Raw genomic sequence first — 15,679 nt, forward strand, 5'->3', positions numbered from 1 at the left:
TGACTAGATGGACCTTTGTTGGCAAAGTAATATCTCTGCTTTTTAATATGCTATCTAGGTTGGTCACAAATTTCCTTCCATGCGAAGAGTTGACTCATTGGAAAAGACCCTGATGCTGGGAGGGATTGGGGGTAGGAGGAGAAGGGGACGACAGAGGATGAGATGGCTGGATGGCATCACCAACTCGATGCACATGAGTTTGGGTGAACTCCGGGAGTTGGTGATGGACAGGGAGGCCTGGTGTGCTGCAATTCATAGGATCGCAAAGAGTCGGACACGACTGAGCGACTGAAGTGAACTGAAATGATGAGGCACTCTAAGCTTAAAGAATGTATATATGGGTAACAGGGGAGTGATTGATCTTTTTGTGTATCTTCATCTCCATTGAAGCTAATCATCAGGCACCAGAGGCATTCACCCTTGAGCTGAGACAAGCGGGTCTGGGCAAGAGAGGCAGGACAATGCCTCCATACCCATAGAAAATGAATTTACAGCAGACTTCACTGTCTGCATATCTCACCCCTCCTCCAAAATCTCAGGCAGGAGGCTACAGAAAACAGAAACGTCATCCACAGAAAAGCAAACAGGGATTCCCAAATGCAAATGTAAGCACACACATAAGAATCACTAAATATTTAAAGAAAACTATCTCCATGACTGAACAAATGCAATGGTTAATACTATCCAAGGAAGCACCATTAATAAAACAAATATGAAAGTGAAAGTGAAGTCGCTCAGTTGTGTCCAACTCTTTGTGACCCTGTGGACTGTAGCCTACCAGGCTCGTCTCTCCACGGGATTCTCCAGGCAAGAATACTGGAGTGGGTTGCCATTTCTTTCTCCAGGGGATCTTCCCAACCCAGGGATCGTACCCAAGTCTCTCGCATTGCAGGCAGACGCTTTAACCTCTGAACCACCAGGGAAGCTCTAAGGAGTTCTAAAAGAATTGTAATTAAATGGATAATCTCAGAACAGAGATATAGAGGAAATAAAAATAGTTTTTATCATTTTTGAAAATTAAGAGAACTTCGAAACCTAGCGGTCAGACTTTTGTTTCTATTATCCTTCTCCAACTGAAAAATGGGACTTCCCTGACAGTCCAGTGGTTAAAACTCCGAGGTTCCACTGCAGGGGGCACAGGTTTCATCCCTGATGGGGAACTAAGATCCCACATGTCACGTGGTGCACAGTGAAAAAAGGAAAAGAAAAGAAAGAAATCATGACTTCTTGGAGAAATGGCTGATTCTAGAACTGGGGCAAGAAATATTCAAGAAGAGCCTGGAGTATCTTCTAGTGCCAGAAAGTAAAGAGCTCAAAACAACCTCTGCATTGATTGGAACATGCTGTAGGGAATCAGTAGCCAACTGAAAGCTCTCTCAAAGGCCAAAAATGGAACAATTTGAGCAACAAAGTAATATTGGATTATAACCCCAGTATAAAATAAATATTCATGTCTATTCAAAAAACCAAGATCATGGCATCTGGTCCCATCACTTCATGGGAAGTAGATGGGGAAACAGTGGAAACAGTGGCAGACTTTATTTTTTCGGGCTCCAAAATCACCGTAGATGGTGATTGCAGCCATGAAATTAAAAGATGCTTACTCCTTGGAAGGAAAGCTATGACCAACCCAGATAGCATATTCAAAAGCAGAGACATTACTACTTTGCCAACAAAGGTCCGTCTAGTCGAGGCTATGGTTTTTCCAGTTGGTCATGTATGGATGTGAGAATTGGATTGTGAAGAAAGCTGAGCGCCGAAGAATTGATGCTTTTGAACTGTGGTGTTGGAGAAGACTCTTAAGAGTCCCTTGGACTACAAGGAGATCCAACCAGTCCATTCTAAAGGAGATCAGTCCTGGGTGTTTTTTGGAAGGACTGATGTTGAAGCTGAAACTCCAATACATTGGCCACCTGATGCGAAGAGTTGACTCATTGGAAAAGACTCTGATGCTGGGAGGGATTGGGGGCAGGAGAAGGGGATGACAGAGGATGAGATGGCTGGATGGCATCACTGACTCGATGGACATGAGTTTGAGTGAACTCTGGGAGTTGGTGATGGACGGGGAGGACTGGCGTGCTGCGATTCATGGGGTCGCAGAGCCGGACACGACTGAACGACTGAACTGAACTGAACTGATACTGATATAAACAAATACTTCAATAAATAAATAAATGGGGGAAATAGAAAAATCTCCTGTGCAGAAGTATTCCAAATAACTTATGTACTCTGCCTTCAAGCACTAGAGCGTAATTCTCTTCTCCTTAAGTGTGGACTGTGCATAGTGACTTCTCAAAGAGTACAGTTAGAAATAGGGGAAATAAAGAAACAGAGGAAAAAGAATAACTTTACAGTGGAGAAACATGACAACTACTATCTCAGTCAGATGATCAAGGCTAATATCAACAATGAAAAGTCAACATTGGCTCATTAATTGTGACAAATGAGCTGTGCTGATAGCATATATGATACACTTGATAGCATGAAATGGCAATAGCAATTTTTCTCTGCAACCTTTCTCCAAAAACCAATAATCTCAGTCACATTATGAATTTTTAAAAAAATCAGACAAATCCCAATTAGGGCCACTCTGCAAAAATACCTGATAGTATTTTTCTCTAACACTGTCAAGGTCATAAAAAACAAGGAAATCTGATAAACTGTTAGAGCAAAGAAAAGTCTAAAAGGACATGACAACTAAATTTGGTATCCTAGAGAGGTTTCCTGGAGCAGTAAAAGAACACTAGGTAAAACTAAGGAAATCTGAATAACGTATGGATTTAGTTAGTTATAATGTATCAATATTGGCTTCCTTGATAGAAATATGCCATGCTAACATAAGATATTAATAATAGGTAATGCTGGATATGGGGTAGAGAGGAATTCTCTGTATTACCTTCACTATTTTTGTTTTGGTAAACTTAACAAGCAGTCTAAAAATAAAAGCTTATTTAAAAAAAAATAAACTAAACAAACCAATAAAGCAAGAGAGATCGCTTGAAAATGAAAAAGGATTGTTGTTGCCAATAAATCTTCAATACATTGGCTTGAACATCAGAAAACAATCAATCAGCAAGCTGTAAAATAAAGTCAAGGTGGATAAAAAGAGCAAAGTAAATAAAAGAATGGAGGATTTATGGTTATTTAAAAAACAGAAATTCATCCATAGAAAAATGAAATTTTGACATATGTAACTGAAACTCCAATACTTTGGCCACCTAATGCGAAGAGCTGACTCATTAGAAAAGACCCTGATGCTGGGAATGATTGAGGGCAGGAGGAGAAGGGGACAACAGAGGATGAGATGGTTGGATGGCATCACCAACTCAATAGACATGGGTTTGGGTGGACTCCAGGAGTTGGTGATGAACAGGCAGGCCTGGCGTGCTGCAATTCATGGGGTCGCAAAGAGTCAGACATGACCGAGTGACTGAACTGAACTGAACAACATGGATGGACTTTGAAAACATTATGTTCAGAGCAATATGCCAGACACAGGACAAATATTATATGGTTCCACTTACATGAGGTAGCTAAATTCATAGACAGAAGGTAGAATAGAAATCACAATGGGGTGAGGGAAGAGGAGAAGGGGGAAATACTGTTTAATGGGTACAGAGTTTTTGTTAGGGATGATGCAAGAGTCTTGAGTAGGGATGGGGATGATTTGTGAATCAACTTTGTGAATACATTTAATGTCACTGAATTGCACACTTACAGATAGTTAAAGTGATAAACATTATATATATTTTACCATATTTAAAAAAAAGATAAAAGAGCCTCACCAAGAAGACTTCAGAATCCCTCTCATGCTACCTTTTCAATCACAAAGTTCCTTCAAAGGTAACACTAACTTTCCTTCCTCCTTCCCTCCCTCCTTCCATTCCCTTCCCTTCCTTTCCTTGCTTTCCCCCTTCCTTCCTTCCTCTATTCCTATCTCTCTCTCTTTCCCCCTCTCCTTCTAGGCCTTTTCCCATTCCTCCCTCTCTCTGGTCACATTCCCTTGACTCTCAACATTATGGATTAATACTATCTGTTTTTGAACTTCACATTGATGGAATCATACAACATGTGCTCTATTGTACATTTTTTTGCTCAATAACTTAACTACTTTTTCCACGTTGCCTGGCAGTAGCTTCATAGTATTACATTATGTGAACTTGCTACAATTTTTTCTATTCATTCTACTGCTGATAGGATATTTGAATACTTTCCAGATTTGATTATTACAAAAAAGCTGCCATGATCAACCTCTACATGTCTTTTGGAAGACATATACATTCATTTATCTTGGTATGTACCTAGAAGTATAAATGCTGATCATAGGGTATATATATATTCACCTTAGAAATAGTGCCAAACAGTTTTCTGAAGTTGTACCAATTTACGTTCCTACCATCAATGTATGAAAATTTTTGTATTCCATATCCTTGCCAACTTGGCATTGTCTTTGATTTCAGTTATTCTGCAGAACACATAGTCTATCTTATGATTTTAATTTGCATTTCCCTGGTGACAAATGAACTAGAACACATTTCCCTCTCTTTACAGGCATTTGAATATCTTCTCTGATAAAGTATTTGTTCAAAGCTATTGTCCATTTTTCCATTGGATTGTCTGTCTTACTGATTTGTAGGGGTTCTCTATATAGTTAAAAACCTTTGATGAACACAGGTATTGTAAGTATCTTTTCTCATATTTTGCTTGGCTTTTCATTCTCTTAATGGTGTTTTCTAATGAACAAAAATAAAATTCTTAATTTTAATGTGTCCATTCTTCATTTATTTATTTTATAGTCAGCATCTTTTGTGTTTTAAGAAATCTTTGTCTACCCCCAAATTGTGATAATATTCTCCTGTGTTCTTCTAAAATTATTTACTGTTTTATCATTCACATTTACATCTATAATACATGCAGAATTTGTTTTCATGTGTGGGGTGAGGTAGAACTCAAAAATACATATTTTCCATTTTGGCATCATTCTTGTTTTCAATACAGGATTTTCAACTGGACTCTGTTCCATTGGCTTGTCTATTTTTATGCCAATGTCATACTGTCCTAATTTTTGTTACTTAACTATAAATCTTGATATTTAGAAATATAAATCCTCTAGCTGTGTTGTTCAAGATTTCCTTGGCTTTTCTGGGTCTTTTGCACCTCTACATAAATTTTAGAATCAAATTGTCATTTTATAAACACACAGACACACATACAGAAGTTTTTATTAGAATTACAGTGAAGCTAAAGGTCAGTTGAAAAAGCACTACTATCTTAACAACATTAACCCTTCTAATTCATGAATAAGGTATATATTTTCATTTATTTAGGTCATCTTTAATTTCTTTTAATTATGCTTTATAGTTTCAGTGTAGAAGTTTTGTTCATTTTTGGTTAGACTTACTTTGAGATATTTAGGGGGTTGTAAGACATTAAAATTGGATCTTAAAATTTTCATTGTCTGTTTGTGGCTAATATATAATAGAAATATTTGTATTTTGTATATTGACTTTGTATCCAGAAACCTTGATAAACTTACATTGATTGCTTTGTTCATCTGCTAAAAAGAAATTTCTATTTTTTCCTTGATAACTTTTATAATTTTTATATTCCTTATTTGCCTTATGACACTGGCTAAACCCATAGATCTTTTAGGAAGAATAATCTTTTTTTAACCCACCTTTCGAAATTAAGACTCATTAATGAAGATATGTTGTCCGTGTTGGTTACTACTGAATTCTTAGTTAGCAGTGGTTAGAACAGTGTCAGAAACATAGTAAGTACTCAAGTATTTGATGAATGAATAAACACTGTGTTAAAAAATACTATAGGCATTGGAATAAGAGGTATCAGGGTTCAAATTTCAGCTCTAACATATAGTAGTTCCTTATAGAATAAGCTTATAAACTTAGACTCTATTTCTACAAGATGGGAATATAATTATACTTTGTAGGATAATCATGATGAGAAAACTATACATATACATATATGAAATTATATATATAACACATATATCCTGAAGCATTTATAGTCATTATTACTATTATTATTATTGGATGAGCTCACTCAGAGTATCTAGAGTGAGAAGAGCACCATAAAAGGAATTTTGTGCAACATTTTAGAAGAATAGGCAGATAAAGTACATTTACACAGGAGTCTGAGAGTGACTAGGGAGTTGGGAGGAAACCAGGATACATTAGAATCACAGAAACTACAAGAAGAAGAGTTTAAAGAAGGATGTATTATTACAATTTCAATTTGAGCAGTAGAAATCTATCTTACATAACTTAAATTTTAAAAATACAGTCTCTCTTTCCTTTTAACCTCTCCAGCATAACCCAAGGCAGATATCCCTCCTCCAGATGTATAGCAACTTAATATCTAGCCATCTGCATGGATCATTAGTAAACTTACAAATGAACTAGGGCATTCTCTTATCTTTGCTGCAGACTGCTAGTGCTCCTCTAGGGTGCTTGGTATTACAGGTTGCTAAGCAATAATCCTCCGGAGAAGGCAATGGCAACCCACTCCAGTACTCTTGCCTGGAAAATCCCATGGACGGAGGAGCCTGGTAGGCTGCAGTCCAAGGGGTCCCTAAGAGTCGGGCTCGACTGAGCGACTTTACTTTCACTTTTCTCTTTCATGCATTGGAGAAGGAAATGGCAACCCACTCCAATATTCTTGCCTGGAGAATCCCAGGGACAGAGTAGCCTAGTGGGCTGCTGTCTATGGTGTCGCAGAGTCGGACACGACTGAAATGACTTAGCAGCAAGCAATAATCCTAGTGCTTGCTCTCTCCCCACCAACACGCAGAATGGAAATAGATGTGTGTTTGGTTATAACTCTGGTCAAACACTTCTCTCTTAGAGCAATAATACCAAGAAAACAAAAGGAGACACACCAATAGCAGGGTCAGTAAATCAGGATTCTGAATAAGCCTATCAGTAGCAATCCTTTGATTGGGTGATCTCTGAATTCATAAATTACGGCACTGCCCCAATGGAAAATTAATTAAGGAGTTTAACTGAATATAATTTCAAGCAAATACTGGGTTTTTTAGCCTATGCTTGCTGCTAAGTCACTTCAGTCGTGTCCGACTCTGTGCAACCCCATAGACGGCAGCCCACCAGGCTCCCCCGTCCCTGGGATTCTCCAGGCAAGAACACTGGAGTGGGTTGCCATTTCCTTCTCCAATGCATGAAAGTGAAAAGTGAAAGTGAAGTCGCTCAGTCATGTCCGACCCTTAGCGACCCCATGGACTGCAGCCTACCAGGCTCCTCCATCCATGGGATTTTCCAGGCAAGAGTACTGGAGTGGGGTGCCATTGCCTTCTTCGAGCCTATGCTTATATAGTCCTAAATCTTTTACAGATAGATTGATTCATTTACATATTCACTCAATAAGTAATTATTGATGTCATAGTGCCAGGCACTATGCTAAGCACTGAAATTCTTTTTCAGGACTTTCTAAACTTCTATGGAATTAAGAGCTTTTCAAATACATACCCAACATGCACATCTTCACTCTGTATTAACCCACCTTCTAACATACAAAGTCCTATTCACGCACTACAGGCACAAATGCTTTCAATTAAAGAAGTAGAAACACAAAAAAATTCCTTATTCATATTCTGAAAGGTCCAATGATTTTTATAAATGACTTTCATCATTTTCTGCACTCAGTACCTGGCCCACTGCTGGGCATGGCCTCAGCACAACTCTATTTAAGGACGCAAATAGGGATGAATTATAATTCACATTATAATAAGCTCTAGCAGACTTTTTTCACAGAAGGCATACAACCTTAGAGGGACTGGCCGCTGATTGAATTGGTGAAAATTGACCCAGCAGGGCTACTCAACATATGTGCCATGTTCTCTTAAAACATAGGTCCTGTCTGAAGCTCAGCTGGCTTGATCTGTCAGGATTTCTTAACATTTGTACATAATATAGAAAAACTACTGTGAGAGGAGGAAAAGAAGCACTATTAAAACTATTGGCATTAAAATTCAATAGCTATAGGAAAAGGTATTTTCCTGCAGAATTTTTTAAAACTTAGGGCTGTGTAATAAGAATAAAGCTGAACAAATCAATAAAAAAAGAAATAAAATTTCTCAAAACACAAGTTCAGCTCATAGCCTGAAAAATGTAATAACCAGGGAAAGAAACAAGGAATTCACATGATACATTTAGACACAATATTTTCTATGCAAAGATAAGTATTTGAGTGTATTCTAGGAGCTTCCTGGAAAAACAACATCATTTTAATTTTGACAAGTATATAACAAGGATGGGCTTCCCTGGTGGCTCAGTGGTAAAGAATATGCCTGCAATGCAGAGCCGCAGGAGACACAGGTTTGATCCCTGGGTTGGGACGATCCCCTGGAGGAGGGCATGGCAACCCACTCTAGTATTCTTGCCTGGAGAATCCCATGGACAGAAGAGCCTGGAGGGCTACAGTCCACAGGGTCACAAAGAGTCAGACAACTAAGCACAGCACAGCATATAACAAAGATAAAGACACTTATTTTGATGTGTTGAAATTGGAATAACAGTTCCTCTTCCCACTTATTACACACACACATACACATACACAAACACATACATATTTACAAAGGGAGATTTAGAATATTAAAATTAATAGTGACTGATCACTGAAAAAATAAATATATTGCATTGCATTTGATATTGCAACAAGCAACTGCAATATTTTCAATGTATATCATATACTGGGATGAACAGACTTACTCAAACAATACATTTCCCTCTATCATACATTATAAAGCAGTAACAAATTCAAAGTATGAGAATAGGAAAGACCATAAACTCTTGACATGTTTTCTAGAGAGGCAATAAATTAAAGAATGGAATACACATGTGATTTGCAGGTACAGATTTGGCCATAAACTGATTAAAGTGAACACCTAATTAAATTTATAGGAAACTACCAAGATCACAATTCTGTTTAGCAAGTTTAAAATGAAAGAGTTTATTTATAAACCTGGTCCATGTGAGTATGGTAAAAGCAAAGGGATTTATGGGGTAGTGGTGGTGGAGGGACGGAGTGAGGAGGAAGCAAAATCAGGAAACTGGTGGTGGGGGGCAGGGAGGGAAGGACTTGCCAAGAAACTTTTTTGAAGTTAGTGAACTGTGAAAGTTTACAATAAAGGCAAAATAAATGCTGAATAGTTTGATTCTTCATGTGTATGTATTATAATATAAACTAATAAGAAATAGTAAATAATTATTAATTGGTTTAAAACAGAAAAATACTTTGAGAAGAGTAAGCATCTGTAAGTTATAGATAGCATCTATATAGCAAATTATAGTTTAGAAAATGCTTTAATAATTATTATTATAGTTCAGCCTAGCACATATTAAACACTTGATAGTTGGAAACTAAATTTGAAAGAATTTCAATTAACTAAAATATAAATTGTTAAATTTTAAATATTGTGAAAAATTTATGTAGTATAGGATTTCACTAAGTATCTAAAATTAGAAGAACAGTAGTAAAAGGGATGACTATCTTGCCTATTTAGTTGTTGCCTTTTGATCATATAAATTTTCAACCTGCATAATCATGTAGAATTTGGATTAAGGATTGGGCTAAAAGTCAAACAGAACAAATGTGTTGTCAAGTACAGAGGTAAAAAGAAGAAACAGAAAAACAACAGGCAGGTCGAATCACTAGATTTTTGTATTTATGGGTTGTCTGCTATGTGTCAGTCCACTCTCAGGTAAATTTTCTCTTTAAGTACAAGATTAATAAAGTTGCTTCAAAAGTATCAATAGAAAGTAAAGGGAATATATTTTTTTCTTTAAACTTTTTATTTTGTATTGGGGTATAGCCAATTAACAACCTTGTGATAGTTTCAGGTGGGCAGTAATGAGACTCAGCCAAACATATACATGTATCCATTCTCCCCCAAACTGCCTTCCCATCCAGGCTGCCACATAACATTGAGTTGGGTTCCATGCGCTGTAAGTTCCATGTGCTGTATAGTAGGTCTGAAGGGAATATATTTCAAAGTGAAAGTCACTCAGTCGTGTCTGACTCTTTGTGACCCCATGGACATACAGTCTCCAGGACAGAATACTGGAGTGGGTAGCTGTTCCCTTTGCCAAGGTATCTTCCCAACCCAGGGATCAAACCCAGGTCTCCCACATTGACTATTTCCCAAATTGCATTTAAAATATCCCTGGGTGAACTTCCCTGGTGGTCCAGTGGTTAAGACTCGGTGTTTCCACTGCAGGGGGCTTAGGTTTTATCCTTGGTCAGGGAACTAAGATTCCACACATCGCACGCCATAGTAAAAAAAAAAAAAATATATATATATATATATACACACACACACACACACACACACACATATATATGTATGTATGTAAAAGACACTTGCTCCTTGGAAGAAAAGCTATGACAAATCTAGACAGCGTATTAAAAAGCAAAGACATTACTTTGCCGACAAAGGTCCATATAGTCAAAGCTACGATTTTTCCAGTAGTCATGTATGGATGTGAGAGTTGGACCATAAAGAAGGCAAAATGTTGAATTGATGCTTTTGAATCGTGGATTGGAGAAGACTCTTAAGGGTCCCTCGGACTGCAAGGAGATCAAACCAGTCAATCCTAAAGGAAATCAACCCTGAATATCCATTAGAAGGACTGACTCTGAAACTGAAGCTCCAGTACTTCTGGCCACCTGATGCGAAGAGCTGACTCATTAGAAAAGACCCTGATGCTGGGAAAGATTGAAGGCAGGAGGAGAAGGGGACAACAGAGGATGAGATGGTTGGACAGCATCACTGACTCAATGGATATGAGTTTGAGCCAGCTTTGGTAGATGGTAAAGGACAGAGAACCCTGGCGTGCTGCAGTCCATGGGGTTGCAGAGTCGGACACAGCTGAGCAACTGAACAACAACAAAAGTATGTGTGTGTATATTCATTCCTGGTATTATATTTTTGAAAGGCAAAATCTTGAAGAATCCATCCCCAATGAAGACTTCACAATAGTTTTACATCTGGTGTGTAGGAGAAAAGCTAGTTCTCTACCTTGGGGTTTTTTGTTTGCTGCTGCTCCTATCACATTGCTGCGGGTCCCTAACGCCGAACTGTCTGATATACTCTGTGAAGACTGAAAGGAGGAAAGAAACACCAGTTAAAAAACAAATTGCTTTTCATCAAAGTTGCATCAGCTCTCTCAATGAAAGAATGCAGATAAATTTCTTGTAAAAATTACCAAACATTCCTCCTTGATTTTCCTAGGATTTAATGCTGTGTCTAAGAAGCAAAGCAGTAATCACAGTCTATTTGCTTCATTCGTTGGTTCACCACGTCATCATATCTTTCTACGGCTAACAAAGAAACAGGCTAAGACTCTTATTCCAGATGTACATTAATCCTTGAATTATACAAGGATTAATTAGAAATTATGTTTCTAAAAACATAATTTGAGACCACAACAGAGTGAAATCGAACCTCTGAACCTTTGAAAATGCGGCTGTTTTCTCTATTAGAATCACTTTCTAAGTTTGTGGTGGAGAGAAAAACATTTTCATCTTCATTAAGGAAAGTAAACTTTAGCTTTATGAATAAATGGTGGTAAAATAGCTTTTTGTACTCATGCTGATACACTTTTTTAAAAGTTAATTTAGAATATTTATTTATGCTGGTCTTAGTCAAAGCGTGTGGAATCTTTATTGTGTCATATGCAATCTTTCTTTATGGGCACATGGACTCTGCAGTTGTGGCACATGGGCTCGGTAGTTGCAGCACGTGGGTGCTCTAGTTATGGCGCTTGGGCTTGGTTGCTCCAAGGCACATAGGATCTTAGATTTCCAAACAGGGATCAAACCCGAGTCCCCTGCATTGCAATGCAGATTCTTAACCACTGGACCACCAGGGAACTCCCTGATATACTTTTAAAAGGGTGGTAATAGAATATTTTAAGACTCACATTAGTCAACTTCATGGTGAATCCATATAACTATTTTCACTTGCCTCCCCTTTTCTCTAAAATATTTTTCCTCATAGAAGCCTTCTATTTATTTAAACACAAAGTTACTTAAATGATTAACTTGGAAATTACATTTTCAGAATGATAGTGAAGTTCCCCTAATAACTGGTGATTGTCATATGCAGGATAACAGTGCTGATTTTAGAAGGTGAACTTTATCTATAAAGTCATAATCAGCTCAGTTCAGTCACTCAGTCATGTCCAGCTCTTTGCTACCCCACGGATGCAGCACGCCAGGCCTTCCTGTCCATCACCAACTCCCGGAGTTTACCCAAACTCATCTTCATTGAGTCGGTGATGGCATCCAACCATCTCATCCTCTGTCATCCCCTTTTCCTCCTGCCTTCAATCTTTCCCTGCATCAGGGTCTTTTCAAATGAGTCAGCTCTTTGCATCAGGTGGCCAAAGTATTGGAGTTTCAGCTTCAACATCAATCCTTCCAATGAACACACACGACTGATCTCTTTTAGGATGGACTGGTTGGATCTCCTTGCAGTCTAAGAGACTCTCAAGAGTCTTCTCCAACATCACAGTTCAAAAGCATCAATTCTTCAGCGCTCAGCTTTCTTTATAGTCCAACTCTCACATCCATACATGACTACTGGAAAAACCATAGCCTTGACTAGACAGACATTTGTTGGCAAAGTAATGTCTCTGCTTTTTAGTATACTGTGTAGGTTGGTCATAGCTTTTCTTCCAAGGAGCAAGCATCTTTTAATTTCATGGCTGCAGTCACCATCTGCAGTGATTTTGGAGCCCAAAAAGATAAAGTCTCTCTCTGTTTCCACTGTTTCCCCATCTATTTGCCATGAAGTCAAGGGACCGGATGCCATGATCTTAGTGTTCTGAATGTTGATCTTTAAGCCAACTTTTTCACTCTCCTCTTTCACTTTCATCAAGAGGCTCTTTAGTTCTTCACTTTCTGACATAAGGGTGGTGTCATCTGCATATCTGAGGTTATTGATATTTCTCCCGGCAATCTTGATTCCAGCTTGTGCTTCTTCCAACCCTGGGTTTCTCATGATGTACTCTGTCTATAAGTTAAATAAGCAGGGTGACAATATACAGCCTTGATGTACACCTTTTCCTATTTGGAACCAATCTGTTGTTCCATGTCCAGTTCTAACTGTTGCTTCCTGACCTGCATACAGATTTCTCAAGAGGCAGGTCAGGTGGTCTAGTATTCCCATCTCTTGAAGAATGTTCCACAGTTTGTTGTGATCCACAGAGTCAAAGGCTTTGGCATAGTCAATAAAGCAGAAATCGATGTTTTTCTGGAACTCTCTTGCTTTTTCGATGATCCAGCGGATGTTGGCAATTTGATCTCTGGTTCCTCTGCCTTTTCTAAAACCAGTTTGAACATCAGGAAGTTCACAGTTCACGTATTGTTGAAGCCTGGCTTGGAGAATTTTGAGCATTACTTTACTAGCGTGTGAGATGAGCGCAATTGTGTGGTAGTTTGAGCATTCTTTGGCATTGCCTTTCTTTGGGATTGGAATGAAAACTGACCTTTTCCAGTCCTGTGGCCACTGCTGAGTTTTCCATATTTGCTGGCAAATATTGAGTGCAGCACTTTCAGAGCATCATCCTTCAGGATTTGAAATAGCTCAACTGGAATTCCATCACCTCCACTAGCTTTGTTCGTAGTGATGCTTCCTAAGGCCCACTTGACTTCACATTCCAGGATGTCTGGCTCTAGGTGAGTGATCACACCATCATGATTATCTGGGTCATGAAGATCTTTTTTGTACAGTTCTTCTGTGTATTCTTGCCACCTCTTCTTAATATCTTCTGCTTCTGTTAGGTCCATACCATTTCTGTCCTTTATGGAGCTCATCTTTGCATGAAATGTTCCCTTGGTATCTCTAATTTTCTATAAGAGATCTCTAGTCTTTCCCATTCTGTTGTTTTCCTCTATTTCTTTGCATTGGTCGCTGAGGAAGGCTTTCTTATCTCTTCTTGCTATTCTTTGGAACACTGCATTCAGATGCTTATATCTTTCCTTTTCTCCTTTGCTTTTTGTTTCTCTTCTTTTCACAGCTATTTGTAAGGCCTCCCCAGACAGCCATTTTGCTTTTTTGCATTTCTTTTCCATGGGGATGGTCTTGATTCCTGTCTCCTGTACAATGTCACGAACCTCCATCCATAGTTCATCAGGCACTCTGTCTATCAGATCTAGTCCCTTAAATCTATTTCTCACTTCCACTGTATCTACATCTTTTTTTTTTTCACCTAGGAAAATTAATTTCTCCAGTTACTCTCCAGCATTAACATCTGATTATTCATGAAAACTCTACCTGAATAAGCTCTTCTGCTTCACTTCCTTCCTGGTTTCTTTCTTTGTCTTCTTTTCCATTTTCCTGAAATGGACATAGTTTTAGTAAATGGTATTAGATAGGGGCTGGAAATAAAACTAATGTTTTATACTCTAGCATAGCAAGCTTTCGGAGAAGGCAATGGCAACCCACTCCAGTACTCTTGCCTGGAAAATCCCATGGACGGATGAGCCTGGTAGGCTGCAGTCCATGGGGTTGCAAAGAGTCGGACATGACTTAGCATCTTCACTTTCACTTTCCTGCATTGGAGAAGGAAATGGCAACCCACTCCAGTGTTCTTGCTTGGAGAATCCCAGGGACAGGGAAGCCTCGTGGGCTGCTGTCTATGGGGTCACTCAGAGTCGGCCACGACTGAAGCGACTTAGCTTAGCATAGCAAGCTTTTTTATGTAAAAAATTCACATGAGTAAACATCATACCAAATAAAATCACATAGAGTAGCTGTATTAAAAAATTCAAATGGTAACAGATCTGTTATATACCAAGAATACCACGCAACTGGAAGCAGGCCACTGTGACTCAACTATTAGTTGACCCTATTTTTGTCAAAACTTAGTGGAGAACACTTCAATTAAAAAGAGAAATAATTCAATGACAGTATACGACATTGCATCTCAATTTCCCAAATTGAATCTCAATCCTCTCATGGTTAAATGGTTAGAAACTATGCAGGCCAGATACCTGAGCAGGTTTAGGTTCCTCTTGAGGTGCTGACTCACTCATCTGGACCACAAAAAAGTATCACCAAATGGTAAGAAAAAGTATTACCAGACTAGTATTGATTTCAAAAAGAGGGAAAGAAAACATTAACAAACAACCAAAAATGCTCTGAAAGACCAAAATCTGCCCCCACCCCCACCTCATCCCACCATTCTATTGAACGGTTGTAAGTTCTCAACCGGTAAACTTCTCACACTGTGTTACTGTTATTACTGTTGTTACTGACCAAAGCTCGCTTAGCACTAGGCCAGCGTCAAGGGAAACAGGAGACTACCACAGTAGTCATCACCACTAGCGTTAAAAACAAACAAACAAACAGCAACAATAATGCAATTGAATTTTTAAAACATTATCATCATCCTCATTAATTTTTGAAATTACAAAGTGAAATGAAGTGAAACTCTTTTGGCTATCTAATTTGTGTGAAAAAGACAGACATTAGAATAATAACCTTGCTAAAAAGTATTTTTGGAGGGGGGAGTTCTGAGAGGAATATGATTTATCTGGTTTATTTATTCATACGAAGCAATAAAAATGGATAATTGCCACCTCCCCTTCTTCATTGCAAATGACAACAGATTCAGTCACAGATGATCAAAATCACTGT

General features: G+C 38.3%; 1 protein-coding gene across 1 annotated transcript in view; it reads right to left on the bottom strand.

Annotated features, from left to right (window-relative positions):
• The window catches only part of EFCAB5 (EF-hand calcium binding domain 5), an 83,245-nt gene extending 68,170 nt beyond the window's left edge, over positions 1-15,075 (bottom strand). Inside the window, exons 1-3 of the mRNA XM_055579656.1 lie at positions 15,034-15,075; positions 14,315-14,377; positions 11,054-11,135 (exon numbers count right to left, since the gene is read on the bottom strand). Coding sequence (XP_055435631.1) covers positions 11,054-11,135; positions 14,315-14,377; positions 15,034-15,075 — 187 coding nt within the window. The remainder of the gene's footprint in view (positions 1-11,053; positions 11,136-14,314; positions 14,378-15,033) is intronic.
• Positions 15,076-15,679: the final 604 nt, after the last annotated feature.

Source organism: Bubalus kerabau, chromosome 4 (genome assembly GCF_029407905.1).
Source record: "Bubalus kerabau isolate K-KA32 ecotype Philippines breed swamp buffalo chromosome 4, PCC_UOA_SB_1v2, whole genome shotgun sequence".
Taxonomy (NCBI): Eukaryota; Metazoa; Chordata; class Mammalia; order Artiodactyla; family Bovidae; genus Bubalus; species Bubalus kerabau.